This window comes from Myotis yumanensis, unplaced genomic scaffold (genome assembly GCF_028538775.1).
Source record: "Myotis yumanensis isolate MYYU_CA2020_CCGP unplaced genomic scaffold, mMyoYum1.0.hap1 SCAF_4, whole genome shotgun sequence".
NCBI classification, from domain to species: domain Eukaryota; kingdom Metazoa; phylum Chordata; class Mammalia; order Chiroptera; family Vespertilionidae; genus Myotis; species Myotis yumanensis.
Window position 1 is genome coordinate 32,928,216 of NW_027223755.1, and position 23,045 is coordinate 32,951,260.

A 23,045-nucleotide genomic window follows, 5' to 3' on the forward strand; every position below is an offset into this window, starting at 1 on the left:
TAATCACCTGATCCAGTCTCCTCACTGTACATATAAAGTATCTAATACCCTTGACAAAGATTGAAAGCTAATGTGAGAGGGATCCTGAATTACAAGCCACCTTTTACTAAATAATACATGTTCTAGAAGTATCTATTGAACTACATAAGGCATTTAAATTATACAGGAGCCTAATAATATCTCTAAAAGCCTGTTTTAATTTTTGCTTAATATGAAGTTACTTTTTTGGTCCTAATGTGTTGTTATATAGTTCACAAACAAATGTGGTGACTTTCTCTTGCCATGAAAACTCAGTCATTTGTATTTTTGCAGTATTCCACAAACTATTGATTGCAGTGTTATTAGTACTTCCTTCCAGTGGTCTGCTTGGATTTGGGCATGTTTTACTCCAGGTCTTCTGTGTTCATAACACATTTAAATAAAAAATATCCAGCATCAGCAGGGGGAGCTGACATGGTATTAGTTCTACAGAATAATCAATATTTGTGCAGCTATTCCCAGCAGTTATTACATATGATGTTCTGTTCATGTGAACAATCACTGATCCTAAAGCCCACTTCTGCAAAACAGCTGTGGATTACTTCTGGGGTTGCTGTGTCCCTCAGAACAGTCAGATTTCTCTTACTTTAACAATATGCTGTTTCTTTATATTACAAAAGGAGTATTCCTTCTCATTTCATGGAAACATAATGTACTGAGGTGATTGATTATGCACCAGTCTAATGGCCACAAATACAGAATGGTGCTTTTACGCTAAACACACACACACACACACACACACACACAACAAAACAAACAAAAAAAACAAGGTATATACACATTTTAAATTTAAATACCGATAGCATGTGGTGCCGGGGTGTTTCTCAGCATCTAGAAGGGTTCAGGAATCTGGAGAAGGGGCTGTGTGTAAATTAATAAAGAGACTAGACATGAAATATCAATTTGGAGAGCGTTTTGGGGAGCCAGAGGAGACCTAGCTTCAGTAACCAAGTTCTCTGAATCTCTGGACCCCTAGCTTTTTATTAACACAAATTGCCCTAAAGCAAAGCAGATATACATATCAAAGGTAAGGTTTGGTATACTGTAGGCATTGTCAGGTTTGGGAACTGCCTTGGCTGTCAGGCAGCAGGCAATAATATATGCAAATCTTTAGGTTTGGGGAAATGCTTTCAGCTATTCTAGCAGGCAATAATATGTATCTTCAGCCCTACTGAAGCCCCAAGTTCCCTCAACCTTTTGATGAAACTTCTTGCATTTATGACGTGCTAGAATTAGCCTCCAGCAGTATGGGTAGCATTTCTGCAGGCCATTTTCTCTCTGATTTTAGTAGTCTTCCCCCTACCCCAAATCCTGCCAGAAACCAGTAGATTTATTTAACCTTACAAATACAAGAAAGGTGTATATATTTTTTTAAAATATTCAAAGTTCCTTAGATAGTTCTGTCCATTTTATTTTTACTACTATCATCATTGCAACAGTAAGGCTGATGACAGTCTGTATTTTTCTCTACAGCATCATTCCTTTATAAGAGCTAATGACTGGTTTGGTTATACATTAAACAGGAAACTCATCTCACCAGCATTAAATGTGTTCCCATTGATGTTTATTCATAGACCTCCTGCTTTCACACTAATCCTCAGCAGACTTAAGGGCTCCAGGTGTTGCATCATTTAGGTGTAGTAACATGTCATTGAGAGTCAAGGCTGACATTATCCCTTATCTGTAGTGTAGTTTCATTAGTTTTTTCTTTAAAAAAGAAAAAAAAAGACCAAAATTTAGAAATATTACTTGCTCTGAGATGGTTTGAACTGGCTAAATCAGTTTAGTGTTTAATATTCTAATTAAATATGCATTGTTCCTTTCACATTTTTACCAATTTTACCTCCCTTGGCTTTTTATCTTGTACTGTGGGGCCTTGACTTACCAGTTTAATTTGTTCCGTGACGGAGTTCGTAACTCAAATTATTCGTATGTCAAATCAACAGTGAATGAGTGAGACACGTGATGCTGGGCTGATGTTGTGGCGTTCACTGTGACGTTCGCTGCGCCAATTAGCGGTGGGGTATCTGAAGCTGGCTCGTAACCCGAATTTTAGCTCGCAACTCAAAGCAAAAAATCGGCCGAGAGACGGCTCGTATCTCAAAAAACTCGTTAGTCGGGACACTCGTAAGTCAAGGCCCCACTGTATTTTCTTCAATTTTTAAAGAAATGTACAGATAATTGATAAGGGAACTTCAAATTTTTTGGCCATTTTATTTTCTTTCTTGTTCATTTATAAATGACTTTTACCTTTTTTTAAAAAAAATACATTTTTATTGATTTCAGAGAGAAAGGGAAAGAGAGATAGAAAGGTAAATGATGAGAGAGAATCATTGATTGGCTGCCTCCTGCATGCCCCACACTGGGGATTGAGCCTGTAACCCAGGTATGTGCTCTGACCAGGAATCAAACCATGACCTCCTGGTTCATAGGTCAACGCTCAACTACAGAGCCACACTGGTCCGGCATGACTTTTACCTTTTGAGAAATTATCAACTCAGTATTTTTCTCTTTTATACCAGAGCTTTTATTCTATGCCTTCTGTAACAGAAAAGATACACAATAAAACAGCATTTTAATAATGTCAAAATTGAGAAGGTTAGGTTCTTTCGGTACTATTATGGAGTGAATTGTGTTGTGCCCCACCCCCCTCACCACCAAATCCATATGTTGAAGCCCTAACCCCCATATGCTGGTATTTGGAGATAGGCTCCTAAGGGGAGTAATTAAGTTAAAATGAAGTCATAAGGGTGGGATGCCAATCTAATAGGACCGTTGTCATTATAAGAACAGGAAGAGGGCAGAAGTGCACATGCACAGAGGAAAGGCCATGTGAAGACTCAGAGATAAGCAGCTGTCTACAAACTAGGAAGAGAGCCCTCGCTAGAACCCCAAACTTTTGGCCCCCCGATCTTAGATTTCTAGCTTCCAGAACTGTGAGAAAACAAGTTTCTGTTCTTTAAGCCACCCAGTCTGTGGTATTCTGTTACAGCAGCCCAAGTAAACTAATACAGGTATCATACTGACAAGAAATTTTTCTTTAAGGAAACCAATGTTGTCAAATTTCAAAGGAAAAGCTATTTTTAATGATCTCAATAGCCAAGACAAACGCAAACTTGCCCTTTTCAGTTAACAAATATTAATAACTTTGAGCATATGTTAGTATTAGACATCAAAATAACTATTTTTAATCAACAGAATTTCATTTTAGAGCAGTTTTAGCTTTAAAACATTGATCAGAGCCCTAGCCAGTTTGGCTCAGTAGATAGAGCATCAGCCTGTGGACAGAAGTGTCCCAGGTTCAATTCCGGTCAAGGGCACATGCCTGGGTTGTGGGCTTAGTCCAACATGCAGGAGGCAGCCAATCAATGATTCCCCCTCATCATTGATGTTTCTATCTCTTCCTCTCCCTTCCTCTCTGAAATCAATAAAAATATACTTTAAAAACAAACAAATAAAAACATTGATCAGAAATCTCCCATATAATCCCTCTTACACAGTTTTTCCTATTATTAACATCTTATGTTAGTGTGATACATTTTTTACAATTGATGAATTAATACAGGCTGGGGCAAACGTAGGTTTATAGTTTGTATGGAAAATAATAGAATAATTAATAAATAAATAATACAAAAATAAACTTTCAGGTACTCACAACTGCTTTTGTCCCACCTTATATTGATCTATTATTTTAATCTAAAGTTCTTAGTTTACATTAGGGCTCAGTCTTTGTGTTATATAGTTTTAGAACTTTTAGCAAATGTATGATGTCATTAATTCTCCACTATAGTAACATAAGCTAAAATCCTCCTATGTTCAACCTATTTTCCCTCCCTGTCTCTCTACCCAAATAATTAGATGTTCATGTATGAAGATGATGAAATTGCTGGAAAATACTAATTTAAAATTGTTTTTCTTTATTATTCTGATAAAAAAGTTAGAATATTCACATTCAAAGTTCTGTGAAATACAAAATTACAAATCTGTTGTCCTGATGACTTATAAGAACTTTAATATCGTAACTTGTGATCCAAAACTTGAATTTTTGCAGTTTGAGGTGTGAAGCTGCTTGCAGAGCATAACTTTGCCCTTTTGGGCTCCAGAAAGGCCAGCAGCCTCCCCCAGGCTGATTGTACTGTTTGATAAATCGCACTCCTTGTGTCATTGTTAAGTAATACTCCCTGTACTATGATTGTGTGATCAAAGACAGCCTTTTTGTTCTATGGGCCTGAGCTGAAACTAGGACTTGCTAAGATATGCTTGAGACTGAATTCATTTATTATTTATTTTCTAGAGGCCCGCTGTACGAATTCGTGCATGGGAGGGGACCCTGGGCCTGGCCAGTAATCGGGGCGTCCGGCCGGGGAAGGCACCACAGGAGGTTGGCTGGCTGGCCGGGGAGGAAGGACCGCAGGAGGTTGACCAGCAGTGGGAGGTTGGCTGTGGGAGTGCACTGACCACCAGGGGGCAGCTCCTGCATTGAGCATCTGCCCCCTAGTGGTCAGTGCGCATCATAGCTACCGTCTGGTCGTCTGGTCGTCCAGTCATAACGGTCACTTAGGCTTTTATATATATAGATTGTACTCACCTCACAACCCAACTTGCTTGTTCACTGGGTCAGACAACTATTGAGAATCAAAATGCGCCCACCAATCAGAAATGATGGAGTTTATGGTCTTGTTGCCCCTAGCAACCCATCTCTTTGATCAACAGCTCCTAGCAACTTTTGCCTTTATTTTTTTTATTTTTATATATTTTATTGATTTTTTACAGAGAAGAAGGGAGAGAGATAGAGAGCCAGAAACATCGATGAGAGAGATCGATCAGCTGCCTCCTGCACAACCCCCACTGGGGATGTGCCCGCAACCAAGGTACATGCCCCTGACTGGAATCGAACCTGGGACCTTTCAGTCCGCAGGCCGACGCTCTATCCACTGAGCCAAACCGGTTCGGCAGCTTTTGCCTTTATAAACTCTAAGATGCCCCCTCCATTTTGGAACATATTCCCAGTTCATACTGAGAATATGAAGAACTTCATTTCTCAGTTTTCAAATCCTTACCTAAATATACTCTCTTTAAAAAGGTATCTCCAGATTTTTGTTTACAGTCCCGATGTGAGAGGTTTACTTTATGTTAAATTTTTCTGCCTTGGCCTATTCCCAACTGTTCAGGATTTGTATTCCAAAAGTCTTCATTCACATTTAACCATTTCTTTGGTGGTAAATGGGCTGGGACTGCTTATCCACATATAAACTGATATTTGATTTATGTCACTTTCATAGTCAGAGAGCAGCAGGGACACATTCCTGTATCTCCATTCTCCAGTGTTTCCTTGGTGATAAGAAATCCCCCTGTAGGAAGAGGAACACACAGCTCTGATTTCTTGTCCCATTGCAGTTCCTTGACTTCCACCTATCATGACAAACTGACCTTGGGTCCAGGACCAGATGATGAAAGTTGTCCCTGTAGGCATTGCTCCATGTTGAGCATTCTTTATCCACTGTTTTCAAACGGAGATAGGCATGGACATGGGGCACAGATGAGGGGCGTGGGGCATAGACACACACAGAAGGCTAACTCTAACATTACTGCAAGTTTTTACAGTAAGCACTGAGTTTCATCAAAAGTTTTGTTTTGTATCTTTTAAGGTGGCCATGTGTTTTTTCTTTTAATAATTTTGGGGTGTGTGTGTGTGTGTGTGTTTGAATGAAACACCCTTGAATTTCTAGAAATGAATTTATATGGCCAAAATGTGTTATTCTTTTAATTTTCTGATCAATTCTGTTGGCTAATATTTTACTTAGGATTTTATTATCTATGTTCATGAATATATTGGTATGTAATTTTTTATAACTCTCCTTGCCTAATTTTATATCTCCTTGTCTAATTAATACACAAGGTTATATTTGTGGAGTTAGTCTTCCTATTATATGTTCTGGGCCACAATTATATAAGTTACAAAGACTGTTCATTTCTTAAAGGATAGGTGAAATTTTCCAATTATATAAATTTTGCCTGGGCCTCTCTTTATTTTTTATGGGTTTTGAAGAAAATATTTCAATTCTATTTTGATTTTTAAAGTTTTTTGGTTTATTTTTGCTTTCTAATTTTAGATTAATTTTAATAGTTTATAATTTTGTCCACTATATCTCATTTATATCCATGAATTACAAAGAAGAGGTAAGCAAAATTGGAGACCCAGGAGTATGGAATTAGACCTCTGATATTTTATCAGAAAAAGTAGTAAATAGCAAAAGGTAAATGAAGGAATGAAAATTCTTCATGGAGGTTATAATTCCAGTAGCTGGCTTTATAGAAAATTCAACCAATTTGTTATAAATATGTTTTTCCATAGAGACACATCTATTCTTAAATATTTTAAAGGATATTGGTAGGAAATAAGATTTTCGTAGTCATCACTTTTGGGACAGTTGTTTTGCGTAAACTAGCAGTTCTCAAAATGTGGTTCATGGCCCCGGTGTCTCTAATCCTTCAGAAAATTCAGCTCACACTGGTTTCTTGGTAATACTAAGATGCTATTTGCGCCTTTTATTTTACTGTGTTGACGTTTTCATTAATAATACAAAAGCAGTAATGAGTAAAACTTCTGGTCCCTTCACAGAATCATGACAGTGGTGACAAAGTCTATCAGTAGTCATTTGACTCTTCACACATGCAGTTAAAAAACAGTTTGTTGCCCTGGCCAGTGTGGTTCAGTTGGTTGGAGTGTCGTCCCATACACCAAAAGGTTGTGGGTTTTATTCCCAGTCAGAGCCCATACTTGGGTTGTGGGTTTCTTCTTTGGTTGGGTTGCACACAAGAGACAACTGATTGATGTTTCTCTCTCTCCCTCTCCCTTCCTTTTTCTCTAAATTCCTGTACCATATTCAACCTCTTCTTTTAATAAAAGTTCTCTGACATAAGCCACTTCAGCTTTCCCGTAAATATATCACTATTGGGTAACTGATAGTTCTCCTTTCAATCTCAGTTATGTATAAGCTTAGGTTTATTTCTTCCCTTGAACTTCTCAGGTCCCTGCAAAAGGACTTCTATTTGGTTTGTCCCATTAGTTGGGAGACATACTGAACACTTGGGATGGGGGTAAAACTTTTTTGTAAGTTGAGCTTTCTGCCAGACCTTGTTAATTTGATTACAACAAACATTGGTTGAGTGTCTTTTTTTTGGTACCAGAGATACTATGTCTGATTGTAGGAATAGAGAGACAGTGATCGCCAACCGGTGGTCTGCGGACCATTGGTGGTCTGTGAGGTCCGAAAGGTGACCGCTGGAATAGAATATGGTGCTTTTTAGGAGCTCACAATTAAATCAGTAAGACACCAATACACACAGATAAGTGTGATACAGCATGACCAGTGCTTCTGGTCAGGTGTGTTCAGTTACTGTGGGAGTAATTTTCTTTTCTGGGGAGCGTCTGTAAAAGAAAAATTTGAGCTAAGGTGGGTTCTGAAGATGTTAGCAGATACAGAACTGCTGCCTAGCAACCTGATGGTCAGAGCTAGATTGGCTGCAACAGGGGCATGCTGTGCTCTCTCAGGCAGAGTTCCTTAAATCCTTCCTTTAAGTGTGGTGAAGATCCATCTGTGTTTCTTCTCTTGTAGTCCTTATAGCTGTTGCATTGTAGTTCATTGTTTCTGTAGTGCATCTCTGTTCTCACCCTGACCACACTCTAGAACAGCCGTGGGCAAACTACGGCCCACGGGCTGAATCCGGCCTGTTTGAAATGAATAAAACTAAAAAAAAAAAAAAAAAAAAAAAAAAGACCGTACCCTTTTATGTAATGATGTTTACTTTGAATTTATATTAGTTCACACAAACACTCCATCCATGCTTTTGTTCTGGCCCTCTGGTCCAGTTTAAGAACCCATTGTGGCCCTCGAGTCAAAAAATTTGCCCACCCCTGCTCTAGAATCACCAGGGATACTTCTTTAAAGTGCCCATTCCTAACTTCCTCCTCATCTCAAGAATAAGTCAAAATGTCTAGGGGTAGGGCCTAAGCATCACTATTTCTTAAAGCTTCCTAAGTGAGTCTAATGGGCTAGAGTGGAAACTATTGATGTTATAGCACAGCAAGCACTTCTGTAACAGAAAATAAGGTTTATTCATCTTTGTGCCCCTGGAGTTGGACTTACTGTGGCATATGGTTAGCTCTTTGTAAATGTTCACTGAATGAATGAAAAATGAAAGAGCTAACAAATGAGGAAATGTGGCTAGGAACAAGGCAGTAGACTCTTGTGGGTAGCTTAATAAATGAACATTCCCTTTCTTTATAATGAATAGGTAGCAGGCCAATTATTGAATACACTGCATCTATTTTGGAATCCTTATTAATGTGAAACTGTTTTTATAAATTGGTCTAAATCACAGCATTGCTATCAAATATCAGGTATAAAATAAACTATAAAATTGGTAGATCTGTTCTCTTAAGTTTATTTGTTTGACTACACATGCCACAAGACGTAGTACAGTTAACTGTTCCACTGAGTACAATATACAATCCCTTGCATTCAGCATAAGGGATTTTTGCCATCAATTTGATTAAAGTAAGTAAGTTTCAATTTTCACAAAATTAACCACAACTCAATAAATCTTATATTTAAAATGTAATGCTGTGGCTATTCAAAATGTCTTAAAGCCACTGCAAGAACTTATTTGACCTTCAACAATTGCCTTTTACCACTTTCAGTAACAGATGGAAAGAAACTGTTCTGCAAAAATAAAGTAAGCTGGGAGTTACTAACAGTGCATCATCATAATAATGAAACGGAATTTCCAATCCCAGACCTTGTTTACAGAGTGCTTCTAACCTAAACTCTGGTAACTAGTAGGTACCTCAATAAATAATAATTCCCTTCCTTCTGCTCCATATGTAGCAAATGCTGTACAAAGGGTTTAGAAAATCAAGTTTAATGTGACAGTTTAGCATTCTAACATTAATTTATTTCCCCACAGATGAAAAGAAGTAAAGAAGTGATAACTGAAAATCATAATCAAGAAGAAATAAATGTTCTTCGGTGTTGGAAATGTAGAAAATGTATAGCACATTCTGGTTGTTTCATGAACTATCTTGAGAATCAAGTGACTAAGGTCAGTACCGCTAACTCTAGTTTTAGTTTCCTAGTTTAGGAATGGTGTGGCCACCCACGTGGGCACACATTTCCCTCCACGCCCGACTTAGCTTTACCTACTAAAAACATTTCAAAGTGCTATTCAAAAGGCATCCCACCTTCCCAAGTTACTTAATTTTACCGTTAGCTGCTCACATTAACATGACCTTAAAGTTTCAAGTGTAATATCATAGACATAAGGTAATAATAGTCCATATTTTTATCCCTACCAGGAGTGAATCTTACTCATCACCAAACAATTAAATTCAAGATCCTATTAAGAAATGGAAAACCTATTGTATTTTATTTTTTGAGGATTCACTATGAGCCTAGAAGAGAAAGTTCGTGTATAATCAAAAAGTCAATAGGAACACCTGAATAATATTCAAAAAGTGTTACCTGGTTGCCCTGATAAAAATAAATGTTTCTATATGTTTTTTTAGGTGATTCTGAGAGAGAGAGAGAGAGAGAGAGATCAATTGGTTGCTTCCTGTATGCACCCCAACCAGAGATCAAACCCGCAACCTGAGTATGTGCCCTAACCAGGAATCGGACCTGCAACTTTTTTGGTGTATAGGACAATGCAGCCACACTGGCCAGGGCTAAAAATAAATGTTTTTAATTCAACAAAAGTAAAATCCCTAAACTTCCCTAAGAGCAATATCTAAGAGGTGTAAAATAGACAGCAACCCATGGATCTTACAGGGAATTCTCACTTCAACAGAGAGAGTGGCTGTGGTCACCTATCATTGTTTTCTTTCTCTTCTTTGAGAGACACTTGGGCTTTGTGTGTTTTGCCTCAGGCACATTTGATCATGGTTATTTCCTTTTCACTCTAACATCGTCTCATTGTCTGAGGCTATTTGTGTTTTCTGTAAAATGTCTTTTTTTCTTGCCTGCTTTCCTATTAGGTAGTTTTGTTTTTATTTTTGGGAGTTCTTTATTCTAAATACTATTCCCTTGTTGTTTATTGTATTGGCAAATAGCTTTTGCCAGTTTATATAATTTATATTTCTCTCTTTATGGTCTTTTTGATGAATAGTTCATAACATAATATAGATGAATTTATTAATCATGTCTTTTATGTTTTTTACTTTTTGTTAAGAAATCCTTCTGTACCCAGAGGGGAAGATTTTTTTCGTTTCCATCTACTGAATACCAAATTTGAGATAGGCAGGTTTCCGGCTGTGCTGTCCTGAGCAACAGGTTTATGTTTCACTTACCCTGATGCTGACATTACAACCCAGCTTTATGTAGGGATTCCCCCTTTGGGTCTCCCTACCCTGAGCAAACCCTGGACTTCTTCTTCATATGTTCCATACCCTGTCAGATATGAAATGGCTCTCAGAACAGCATTGAGGATTAGGAAGCTGGGAAACAGCATCCATAGGTTTTGTCTCCAGGACTGTATTCCTTTATCGTGGCCCCGTGCCAGGAAATGGGAGCCTCACACTCTGCCTCTCAGCCCCCATCAAGCTAGGAACTGGGCACTGGAGTTACTGTAACTTTTGCTGCACACTAACCAAGTGCTTCCAAAAACAAGTTTGCCTGAAGTCAGCACAGATAGTCATCGCTTCTGCTTCTATAGTATTGAGCAGGTGCATCAGCTTGGTGGAAGCCAGGCCGTGTGTGGAACTTGAACTGAAAGGAAATCTGGGACATTTGAGCTTTAGTTTTCCAGCCACTTGCATGTAGTAAGGGAATTTAGAATGGAATTTCAAACAATCTACTATGTCTACAGGGAGAAAAGGGGGCTCCTACCACACCTTCAAGTCTGAGATGCATGAAATGTAGCAAGAACCAAACCAAAAGCAAAGTAACAATAAAAGATCTAAAAATCTCTCTATATAAAAGCCTAAGCGACCATTACAGCCGAACAACCGGAATGACCGGTTGACCAGTTGCTATGATGTGTACTGATTACCAGAGGGCAGACCCTCAATGCAGGACCTGCCCCCTGGTGGTCAGTGCACTCCCACAGCCAACCTCCCACAGCCAGCCAACCTCCTGTGGTCCCTCCCCCTAGATCCCCTGTCTGGTAGGCCCTGGCAGCCGGCAGGCCCCAATTGGGACTGGGCAAGACAGCCCCGATAGGCCCTGATCGCCAGCCAGGCCTAGGGACCCCACCTGTGCACGAATTTCTTTCGTGCACCAGGCCTCTAGTATAAATATAAAATAACAGAAGTGATGTCCAGGGCCATGAGGAGAATGGTGTCCTCAATTTTAGTTTTTTAAACAGTTTCAGTGTACTTTAGGACATGTCAAGTTTATGCGACCTACAAAACATTCAAATAGAGATTTGGGGGTTTCTGCTGGTTCTATGGGTATGGAATTTAAAATGGATCTGAACTATATGGGAGTCGTCACATATAAGAGGTGAGTGAAGCTTCAAGAGTAGATGAGAACACCATACAGAGTGAATGAAGTGAGAAAGAAGAGTTCTTAGGAATATTTAAAGAGTGGACAGAAAAAAGAAGTTCACAAGATAGGGAGGTGGGAATAGCAAGAAAGATAAGACTAGGAAGTAGGGTACAGTGTTATGAAAATCAAAGGGCAGATGTCTTCCAGAAGTACGTATTGGTTAGTCGTATTGAATGTTGTGGGGAGATGTAGAAGATCAGACAGTGCCTTCAGGGAGCATGCTGTGCACTACACAGTTGTAGAGGATGCTAGTCAGTGAAAGGTGCCCCAGCTTTGTGCAGAGTGTGGAGACCCTGAATGAGAACTAAAAGTGTGCAATAGTTGTAGCAAAAAGGAGGTCATTGGTCAATGTTCATTGTAGTGTGAGAGTTGTAGGGGCAGATACCAAGTTCCAGAGAGTGGAGGAAAATGGAAACTGGGGAATGGTCCAACACTTACTTCGAAGCACTATAATCATTTGGGTTATGACTCTTTCCATAACCAGGCTGTGAAGTGTTTCATTCTTATGTTACCAATACAGTGATGGCCATAAATATGATCGATGAATATTGAATTGATCATAGATTATATAGTTTCTCCTTCACCTTTTTGGCTGGATATTTTTGCTCATTTTCTTTCTGGCTTTATTATCCTGCTGGTATCTTTTCTTCAGTAGCTATAATACTGAAATAAATTCTATTTGTATTGCTTATTACATTTTAAATATTTTATGTGCCCTTTTCTTAGTGTTAGCATATATTTATTCCATATGTAGTGTTATTACCTGCTAGGAACTAAATTGTGCCCTCCCTCCCGCCCCCAAATTCATGTATGGAAGTCCTAACCCCCAATATGACTGATTCTGAAGATATGTTTTTGGGAGGTAATTAAGGCTAATGAGGTAATAAGAATGGGACCCCGATTTGAAAAGAGGCTATGGCCTCTTATCAAATGTCTCTGTGTCTCTCGAACTTTCTCTATTCTCCCCTTCTCACCACTCTCTTTCTCCCTCTTTCTCCATTACTCTGTTCCTCCCACGTGAGGACATAGAGTCTACAATCTGAGAAGAGAGCTTTCACCAGAACCTGAACATGCTGGCACTTTGATCTCTGACTTCTAGTCTCCAGAAATGTGAGGAGTGTATGTCTATTGCTTAAGCCACCCAGTCTGTGGTATTTTATAGGGCAAACCAAGCAGACTAAGACATGACAGGTCCTGTGATAGGCACTGGAACGTCAAAGAACAGAAGGGAGATATTCTGTCCTTGTGAAGTTTTCAGGATAGGGATCGATCATACATATTAAATTTCAGCTGTTTAGGTGGCAAAAATGAAAAGTATAGAGAGCTGTAAGAATAGGATATATATAGACAGGGGGTTGGACCTACTTGTGTCAGGGAAGCTTTTCTGAGGAAGTGACTTGTGTGGAGATAAGGTGGATGAGTAGCAAGGGCAGTCCAGAGGGAGCACATTCCAAGCTTTGGGATCAGCATGTGCAAAGGCCCTGTGTTGGAGAGACTGTGGTGTATCCTTGGAACTAGAAGATTCCCATGATTGGAGCTGAGAGATTCAGAGGGAGTTTGGCAAGATTTGAAGCTAGAAAGATGAGTATTGGTTAGATCATTTATGGTTTTTGTACACTAAATTAAGAACTTTGATCTTTAAGAGCTGGGAAGACGCTGAAAAGGAATGACATAACCATTAAATTTAAAAAAATATAATTTTGGCTATTGTGTGATGAGTGAATTAGAAAGGTAGCAAGAATGGATTCGGGGAGACTGCCCTTAAGTGAGGCTTTCATTTTTTTTTTCATTCATTCCCTTTCACCTTGAAGTACCTTCTTAAAGTATAAATAGAAAAACCAGGCAGTCCAGCAGAATGTGGTTTCTTTACATTTGTAATACTTTAAACATTTAATTAGTAATGTTAATTAAATGACATTTTTGTTACCTGATCTTTTTCTGTAGTGTTTATAACTGCAGTAGTTAAATAATATATTTGGCTCACTTTTAATGAATTAGTAAGGGAATGTTATTGCTAACATGAGAAATATCGTGTTAAACATCTTTCAAAACATTATATAATAATATTAAATTCTTTGCATCAATATTTTACATTTAACATGTTCTGCTTAATTAAAAATCTTAAATATCATTAAATGGTAAAGATGATAATGCATAAAATTTATAATTTTAAAATTAGGTTCTCCTACACAGCCACTAAAGTCTCCACCCTTAACACAAAAATTGAAATAACAGTGCATTAGCCCCACCTGCTGTTTGAACAAAAAATTTCATTTTCAAAGTATTTTATCAACATTTTTCTGACAGCATTGTGTGAAATTGTTAGTTACTTTCTCTTTCCTTCCTCTCTTCACCCAATGTGATAATTTTCAGACATAAAAATTTGTCTAGTAGAATTTATAAAATCCTCCTAATAAAGTTTTTCTAATTTTCAGTTTAATTTTTTCCCAAGGAGATAACCTGTTAGTCCCCTACTATAAAGGCTTTGTTCAAATCAGGTTGCTTCCAGTTTAATCAATCATCTTAACATACACTCATTAGAACTTGTTTTATCATATATTTGTGTGATTTTTTAAAATTAAGTGACTATAGACTTACAAACCTTAATAGTTGCTATGTCCCATTTTACCTGTAAAATTATATTGGAAGTAAATAACATGAATGTCATACACATTATTTTTCTAAGGCTTTGTGTTCATAAATACGAGTGAAATAGTTGTCAGTCTCATTTATAATCGAAGCTTCTGTGTTTACCCTGGTTGCCTCTGCCATTTCTAAGCTTTCAGGAAAGGGAGCAGAATGCTATACATGCTTAACCCAGCCTTTGTACTCCTCTCACCTATATCAGTTGCTGTAACTGGTTTTAGTCTGTTGTTGTTGGCATAAAAGTATGCTTTAACTTTTAACTATTTAGAGAAAAATATATGCTTATTTTATATTAATTGTTCTCAAATGAAGGAGATTGGGTTGGGGTTCACATAACCATCAACTGTGTAATGTTTTCTAAAACCTGCCTTTCTTCTGTGTAAGTTTGTGTATATTCTTGGTTAATTTAAAAATAAATTATGCCCCAGGTTTTTGTTTGTTTGTTTTGTTTTGTAAGCTTAGGGAAGAATAGTAGCATTGTGTCTTAAAACACACTTGGACTAATGATGTAAGGAGGTTCATTGCCCTCAGAACGATAAAATTAATGATTTATTTGGTATAGGAAGCTTAGTGACCGCGGACACGATTATTGAAGCCAGACTGCCTGGATGGAAATATTTGCTTTGCTGCTTATCTGTGACCTTGGACAAGTTACATAGAAGTTACTTTATTTCTCGTTTCTCCTTATTTGTAAAATAATAAAACCCTTAAACAATGCCTGGTCATAGTAATAACTTTTTGTTAACCTAGTAAGAATAAGAATAAGTACATTGTAAAACTTCTCCCACTTACCTAGAAATACAACTCCAATGTTTATTCTTGTAGGAATATTCATATAGCATCTTTAAAATTTATAGTAGATGCCCTTGCTATCTTAGTCTTCTGAGAGTTTTTATCATGAATGAGTGTTGAATTTTATCAAATGATTTTTTCCACATGTATTGAAATGTTCTTCATCTTTTTCTTCCATATTCTGTTAATATATTGAATTATATTGAATTATTTTTGCCAGTCTTATTTATCTTTTCAAAGAACCAACTCTTTTTTTTTTTATTTGTATTGAATTTATTGGGATAACACAGGTTAACCAAACGATACATGTTTCAGGTGCAAAATTCTACAACACATCATCTCCACAGTGTATTGTGTGTTCAACACCTCAAGTCTCTGTCCATCACCATTTATACCCCCTATACCCCCTTCCACCTCCCTCTATCTCCCCACCCCCAGCCCCACCCCCTGGCAATCACCACATTGATGTTCATACTTTTTAGAAGACATGGAATGTTAGAAAAAGAAGGAACGAAGATCACCTAGTGCGATCCACTAATTTTATGAACAGAGGCCCAGAGGCCAAAGGTCACTCAGCCTGTGGGATCTTCATTTCCCTCAGTCTGAAGTTTTTCCCACCTCTGCTCTTTTTTTAAAAAATTTTTTTATTGCTTAAAGTATTACAAAGGGTATTACATATGTGTCCTTTTTTTTCCCCCCACCCTTGACAATCCCCTGGCCTCCCCTACCTCCCAGTGTCTTATGTCCATTGGTTATGCTTATATGCATGCATACAAGTCCTTCGGTTGATCTCTTACCCCCCTCCCTCCTGCCCCCCAACCCTCCCTGGCCTTCCCGCTGCAGTTTGACAATCTGTTTGAGGTAGCTCTGCCTCTGTATCTATTATTGTTCAAAAGTTTATAATGGACTCTATTATCCATGAATGAGTGAGATCATGTGGTATTTTTCCTTCATTGACTGGCTTATTTTACTTAGCATAATGCTCTCCAGCTCCATCCATGCCGTTGCAAATGGTAAGAGTTCCTTCTTTTTTACAGCAGCATAGTATTCCATTGTGTAGATGTACCACAGTTTTCTAATCCATTCATCTACTAATGGGTACTTAGGCTGTTTCCAAATCTTAGCTATGGTGAATTGTGCTGCTATGAACATAGGGGTGCATATATCCTTTCTGATTGGTGTTTCTGGTTTCTTGGGATATATTCCTAGAAGCGGGATCACAGGGTCAAATGGAAGTTCCATTTTTAGTTTTTTGAGGAAACTCCATACTGTCTTCCATAGTGGCTGCACCAGTCTGCATTCCCACCAGCAGTGCACGAGTGTTCCTTTTTCTCCACATCCTCTCCAGCACTTGTCATTTGTTGATTTGTTGATGATAGCCATTCTGACAGGTGTGAGATGGTACCTCATTGTTGTTTTGATTTGCATCTCTCAGATGATTAGTGACTTTGAGCATGTTTTCATATGTCTCTTGGCTTTCTGAATGTCCTCTTTTGAAAGGTGTCTATTTAGGTCCTTTGCTCATTTTTTGATTGGATTGTTTATCTTCCTTTTGTTAAGTTGTATGAGTTCCCTATAAATTTTGGAGATTAGGCCCTTATCAGATATGACATTGGCAAATATGTTTTCCCATGCAGTGGGTTTTCTTGTTGTTTTGTTGATGGTTTCTTTTGCTGTGCAGAAGCTTTTTATTTTGATGTAGTCCCATTTGTTCATTTTCTCTTTAGTTTCAACTGCCCTTGGAGCTGTATCAATGAAGAAATTGCTTCGGCATATGTCTGAGATTTTGTTGCCTTTGGATTCTTCTAGAATTTTTATGGTTTCCCGTGTTACATTTAAGTCCTTTATCCATTTTGAGTTTATTTTTGTGTATGGTGTAAGTTGGTGGTCTAGTTTCATTTTCTTGCATATATCTGTCCAATTTTCCCAAGACCATTTATTGAAGAGACTATCTTGGCTCCATTGTATGTTCTTGCCTCCTTTGTCAAAAATTAATTGAGCATATTGGTTCGGGCCGATTTCTGGGCTCTCTATTCTATTCCATTGATCTATATGTCTGTTCTTGTCAAAGAACCAACTCTTGATTATTTTTTTTCTTTTGTCTTTTTGTTCTCTATTTCATTTATTTCTGCTCAATTTTTTTATTATTTTACTTCCTTTGGGCTTTGTTTGTTCTTCTCTAGTTCCTGAAGGTGTGATGTTAGATTATTTGAAATTTTTCTGGTTTTTTGAAGTAGGCCTGTACTGCTATTAGCTTCCCACTTAGTACCTCTTTTGTTGCAGCCCCCCAAATTTTGGTATTTTGTATTTTCTTTTTCATCTGTATCTTTGTATTTTTAAAAACTCTTCTTTTATTTCTTCTTTGACCCAATAGTCGTTCAATAGCATATTGTTTAATCTCCACATATCTGTGGTTTTCCAGATTTCTTATAGTTTATTTCCAGTTTCTTCTATAGTTGGAAAAAAAGCTTGATATGATTTCAGTCTTCTCAAGTTCATTGAGACTAGTTTTGTACCTCAAAATATGATCCATCCTTGAGAATGTTCCATGTGCACTTGAAAAGAATGTGTATTCTGTGGTTTTGGGATGGAAAATTCTAAAAATAGTAAGTTCATTTTTTCTGATATATCATTTAAGGCTGATGTTTCCTTATTGGCTTTATGATTGGATGAGCTATCCATTGCTGTCAACAGGGTATTCAGGTCCCCTACTTAATTGCATTTTTGTCAGTTTTTCCCTTTGTGTCTGTTGATAGTTGCTTTATATATTTGGTGCTCCTAGGTTGGGCGCATATATATTGACAAATGATTAATTGTCCCCTTTGTCATTATAAAGTGTCTATCTTTGTCTCATGTTATCAATGTTTTTCATCTTGCCTACTTTTATCAATTTAAATGGTGAGAACATGTCTAATACTTCTTACTCTAGCATTTCTAGAACCAATATTTTATTTTTATTTGAATCAATTTTTAAGTAACATTTAAATTTTACAAAGTATAATATATTATCCCATTAAAACAATCATGGAAAAGTTAGTTTCCTTTTAGGTACTTTTTAAAAAATTTACATATATATGTTTCCATAGAAAAGTGCAATACTGTCTTTAAGCTGTGTATGCTTTTAATATCATAATACAGAATTGTATGTATTTCTCTTTCACTTGCTTTTTCAAAGAAAATCAAACAATATGTATTAGAGATATATATTATTAGTGCAAACAAATCTACATCACACTCTTTATAAGTCATGGTACTATTTTCAGTGAGAATAGAAGTTGGTCCTCCCTAGCTCATCTTCTGCACTGACTGTGGATGCTTTTCATTTTTTCCAGGCCTTTCCAGCCACCCTGCGATGTTGTGCTATTTCTCTCTGCCCCAAATACTATATTGGCTGGAGACACACAGACTTCATCTTCACTTCTAATAGTTTCCCAGAGCCCTTCCTGCTTCTAGTTTCCACCACTTTGGCATGGACCATTCTCTGTGTGGTTCTTATCTACTATGTACTTGGATACAGTATGCTGCTGTTTCCCTCATTAATCTTTCAGAGGTTCCTCTCAATTTCTGGTTCATTGAAATCTCCCCATCTGTATTTTCTAGTTTAGCTATTAATTAAAAAAAATTTAAATATCTTGTTATAGGTTTTGTGGCTTAACAGGGAGAATAGACTGGTATACGAACTTACGTTGCCAGTTTGAAACCAAGAATTAAATCCCTCTCTGCCTGAAATGTCCCTGTTATCATCTTACGAGGATCTGTGATAAAATAACTTCTGTAGGTTTGGCCAACACTTTAATAGATGAACTCAGTGAACTGGAGGGCTTTTTTTTTTTTTTAATTCATAGGCAGTTATGTCCTGAAAATACTTTTTTTTTCTTTTTTGTCTTTGTGGGTTTGTTTTTGGAAATGGGAATGAGGAGAGGAAGGCACTGTCTATTCCTTCCTAGCTAAAATTGAACTTATATTTTTGTGTTTTATTCAAATACGAATTTGTGAAATGAATTCTGAACTGGTAATAGCTAATACCATGCATTTTGATATAACAGGACTCAGCTGATGATCAAAATACCTGTCGTGTGTGGCACATGAATATAGAAGCCCTTCCAGAATGGATAGACCGCCTATTACAAAAAGTAAGTTCCCGGAGTCAGAGTGAAATTAGGGATGTACTGCCTTCAGATGTCCTTATTTTAGAGCTATTTTTCTTAGATGCATTATTTCAACAGACATGGAAAGCTATGTAATTATTTTTTTTAAATTATTTTTCAAAGGAGACTTGACTTGGGTTGGTGAACACACAGTACAATATACAGAAGCTGTGTAACTCTACACTTATGGCTTCTTTATTATTACTGGAGTGCTTCAGCACTTGTCTACTTCACCTTTGCATTTGGTACTCCCCCTGGCTTGAAAGCTCTTCCCACAGGTACTCACCTGTTCCCTCCTTTCCTCTCAAGGAGGCATCACCTGACCTCTCTATCAACTATCCTCACTGTTACCACTATTCACACTCCTTTCTTCCGTCTCTGCTCTACCTACCTATCTATAAGTTACACAGACACAAACTATAAGTAATACTTTAAATATGCATAAGTACATCTTACAAATATAATTACATGAATTATTATACACAGTTTAAATTTAATGTATATAATGCATATATATGCACTCTTGTCAATTGCTCAGCTCTCCTACTAGGATGTAGACTCCATGAAGTCAAGGATCTTTATATTTTGTTTATTACTGTATCCCCAGCACATAGAACAGTGTCTATTGAGTGAATGAAATATCCTGTATATAGTATTCATGTATGCATAATAAAATAAATGATAATTAATGACTTAACACAGTAAAAATCAAAATACCACACTTTTAAGGATCTTTAATGTAATATAAGAGTAAGAACTCACCTTGTTAATAGTATAGTATCATTATTTCTCACAATTCAAGACACAAGTCTTAGAAAACTATAAGTAATATGAGTTTTAGAAAAATATAGTTGTCTTTCTCCACTGACTACCTTAACGTTTTTGCTGCTGTTGTTAAACGATAACATTTGATAGCTAGCTATTCCTTGCATCCATTCTCACATTGTCATGATTCATTGGGGAAATGCCAGTGTGGTGCTTGTACGTGTCCTGAACTTCACAAACTGTATTAGGACACAGCAGATGTTTCACTGCCTCTGTTGAAAAAAAGATTTTAAGCCAGCCCATCGTTAATTTCAAATCTGAGTATAGAAAACGCTCCCTGGGAGTGTGCAGCCAATATCTTTTGGTTGTGTGTAAACGGCAGGAAGAGCTTCATTCTGATGGTTGGGGGAAATTCCCTCCCACAGTGCTTGGTATGCAAGAAGTGTATCAAAACAGACACTTTTCTGTGAGATTTTACTTGCAAATTAAGCTCTGTAGACTGATGTGCTTCTTGGTTCTGTAGTGCATTTTTCTTTTCATTAGCTCACACTGTATCCATATTCAATCTATTGTTTAAGAGATTCATTTAGAATTCTTAGGAGTATTGTTTCAATGGGCACGAAGTGCAATATGTTATCATTCTAGAACTTTGGAGCTGCTCATCTCCATTAGAAAGCTTGTTTCCATTGACTATTCTGTCTACTAATCAGAAAACAGAAAGCCAGCCTTTTCTGTGGCATAGAAAACTTTCATGTGGTTGGCTTTAAAAACACATGCACACACACACACATTCTTTTTTTATTACTTTACAATGAATGCATTGTCTTTATCTGCCTTTATTACCTGCAGGCCCGGTGGACAGTGGGAAAACTGAATTGCCCTTTTTGTGGGGCCCGTTTAGGGGGCTTTAATTTTGTCAGCACTCCAAAATGTTCCTGTGGCCAGCGTACAGCTGTACACCTCTCCAAGAGCCGGACCGATTACCAGCCAGCACAGGCAGGCCTACTAATGAGACCATCGCCGAAATACTTGTCACATCCTAGAGTTCGGTCAGGTGGTGACAGCGAAGCTCTGCTGACGGGCGGTGCCTTCAAAAACAGAAATCGCAGGCTTTTAAACATGGCCCAAAAGAATAATGGCTCTGGGAGATTAACAGAAGCACTGTGCCTGGAGGTGCGGTCGACGTGTGTTCAGATGAAGAAGGAAAAACTGCTCTTCAAAGCATCCGATTCAAAATACCAGCTTTTTGTCCCGCAGCTCGTGACCGGCAGATGCACCAGAAGAGCTTCCCACAGAAAATCACAGAGCTTGGATCTGAGCATCAGTGAGAAGCTGACTTTATTACCCACATTTTATGAAATACATAGTAAGACCACCGCCTGTGCCAGACTAGATGAAACCCAGCCTGCGGACCTTTTGGACCTGCCTTTGGAATCTAGTAAAAATAGCTGTTCTTTTCACATAGCGTCCAATTTTGATCCTAATATGCTGCTGCCAAGGTTTTCAGTGGCTCCCCGAGAGACCCAGACACAAAGAGGAGGAGAATTTCAGAGTGGTCTGGGAGCTTCTGCAGTGTGCCCTGACCGTGCCAGTTCTACCGGCCTGGCATTCCTGATGGACCTGCCCTCCGCGGGCAGGCGCACGCTGGAGGCCTCGGACCAGGAGGAGCACCTCTCGCCCCTGGACTTTCTGCGCTCGGGCAGTTTTCCATTGGGTGCCATTCATCAGAGGCTCAGCAAGAGAGAAAGGAGCAAGTTGAAGAATCTGAGGAGGAAGCAACGAAGGCATGAAAGATGGTTGCAGAAGCAGGTAATTTTTTTTAAAGAATTTACTAAAAGTTAAGTTCTACATTGTAAATGTTGATGCTTGGGGAGGAGCTAACTTTGAATACCTTATATAAAAAATTGGTTTTGATCATTTTTGAAATGACATTTCTCTCTGGGTGAACTTAATTAATTATGCAGCTGTCTTGTAATTGACATGTTTATCTCTATGCTCACACATGTTTAGAAAATATTCTTTTGTGAAGTTTTTCCCAGTACTGTTAATATTCTAGAGGAACAGTAATCTCCATGATATTGAGACTAGATTGCCATATACATTGTAAATTCAAGTTAGGATTTTATTTCAAGTTAAGTTGAAGCAAAATAGTTGCTCTAAGAAAATCTAATCTAGTGGCATTCATTCCCTTTCATCACATTTAGCTTTAATGGGTATTTTCCAGGACCTTATTTAAGTGCCCACATGATCCAGGTATGGTTAACTGTGATGCTGTGAATGTAATCTAAAGCAGGGCGAGGAAGGTCCGGGCCACGGGCCCTATAAGGCCCGCAAAATCGAAAGCATTAAGGGTGAGTTTAATGTTTGACCAAATATAGCAGGCTAATTTTTAAGTTGAGAATTTTGTATGGCCTGTGAAAGATGTTACAAATGTTCACATGGCCCTTGGCAGAAAAAAGGTTCCCCACCCCTTAGCTAAAGGACAATTGACCATTACTGTAGTTTTATGTGAGAGCATGCTTCTCTTTGATTTCAGCTTCTGTACCCAGAATGGTATGTTCAAGGGTGGGGTGTGTGAAGGGACTAAGCAATAAATGTTAGGTGCTGAGGAAAGCAATTAAAGTCAATGGATGAAAATTTGGAAGATTGAGGACTAGTATATTTCTACATCAACTTTATTTTTGCAGATTGCCTTTATTATTTTCATGTTCATAATAGACTAGAGCAGGGGTGGGCAAACTTTTTGACTCGCGGGCCACAATGGGTTCTTAAACTGGACCTGAGGGCCAGAACAAAAGCATGGATGGAGTGTTTGTGTGAACTAATATAAATTCAAAGTAAACATCATTAGATAAAAGGGTACGGTCTTTTTTTTTTTTTTTTTTAGTTTTATTCATTTCAAACAGGCCGGATCCGGCCCACGGGCATTAGTTTGCCCACGGCTGGACTAGAGGCTTGGTGCATGGGTAGGATCCCTCGGCCTGGCTGGTGATCAGGGCCGGCCTGCGGGGGGAGAGGGACCACGGGAGGTTGGCCGGCCGAGGGAGGCTGGTTGTGGGAGCGCACTGACCACCGGGGGCAGCTCCTACATTGAGCGTCTGCCCCCTGG

General features: G+C 38.1%; 1 protein-coding gene across 2 annotated transcripts in view; it reads left to right on the forward strand.

Moving 5' to 3' along the window:
- RNF180 (ring finger protein 180) overlaps nucleotides 1-23,045 on the forward strand; it is a 92,920-nt gene that overhangs the window by 12,023 nt on the left and 57,852 nt on the right. For both annotated transcript variants that reach the window (XM_070412049.1, XM_070412048.1), the window contains exons 2-4: nucleotides 9,010-9,144; nucleotides 19,070-19,156; nucleotides 20,786-21,745. In XM_070412049.1, coding sequence (XP_070268150.1) covers nucleotides 9,010-9,144; nucleotides 19,070-19,156; nucleotides 20,786-21,745 — 1,182 coding nt within the window. The remainder of the gene's footprint in view (nucleotides 1-9,009; nucleotides 9,145-19,069; nucleotides 19,157-20,785; nucleotides 21,746-23,045) is intronic.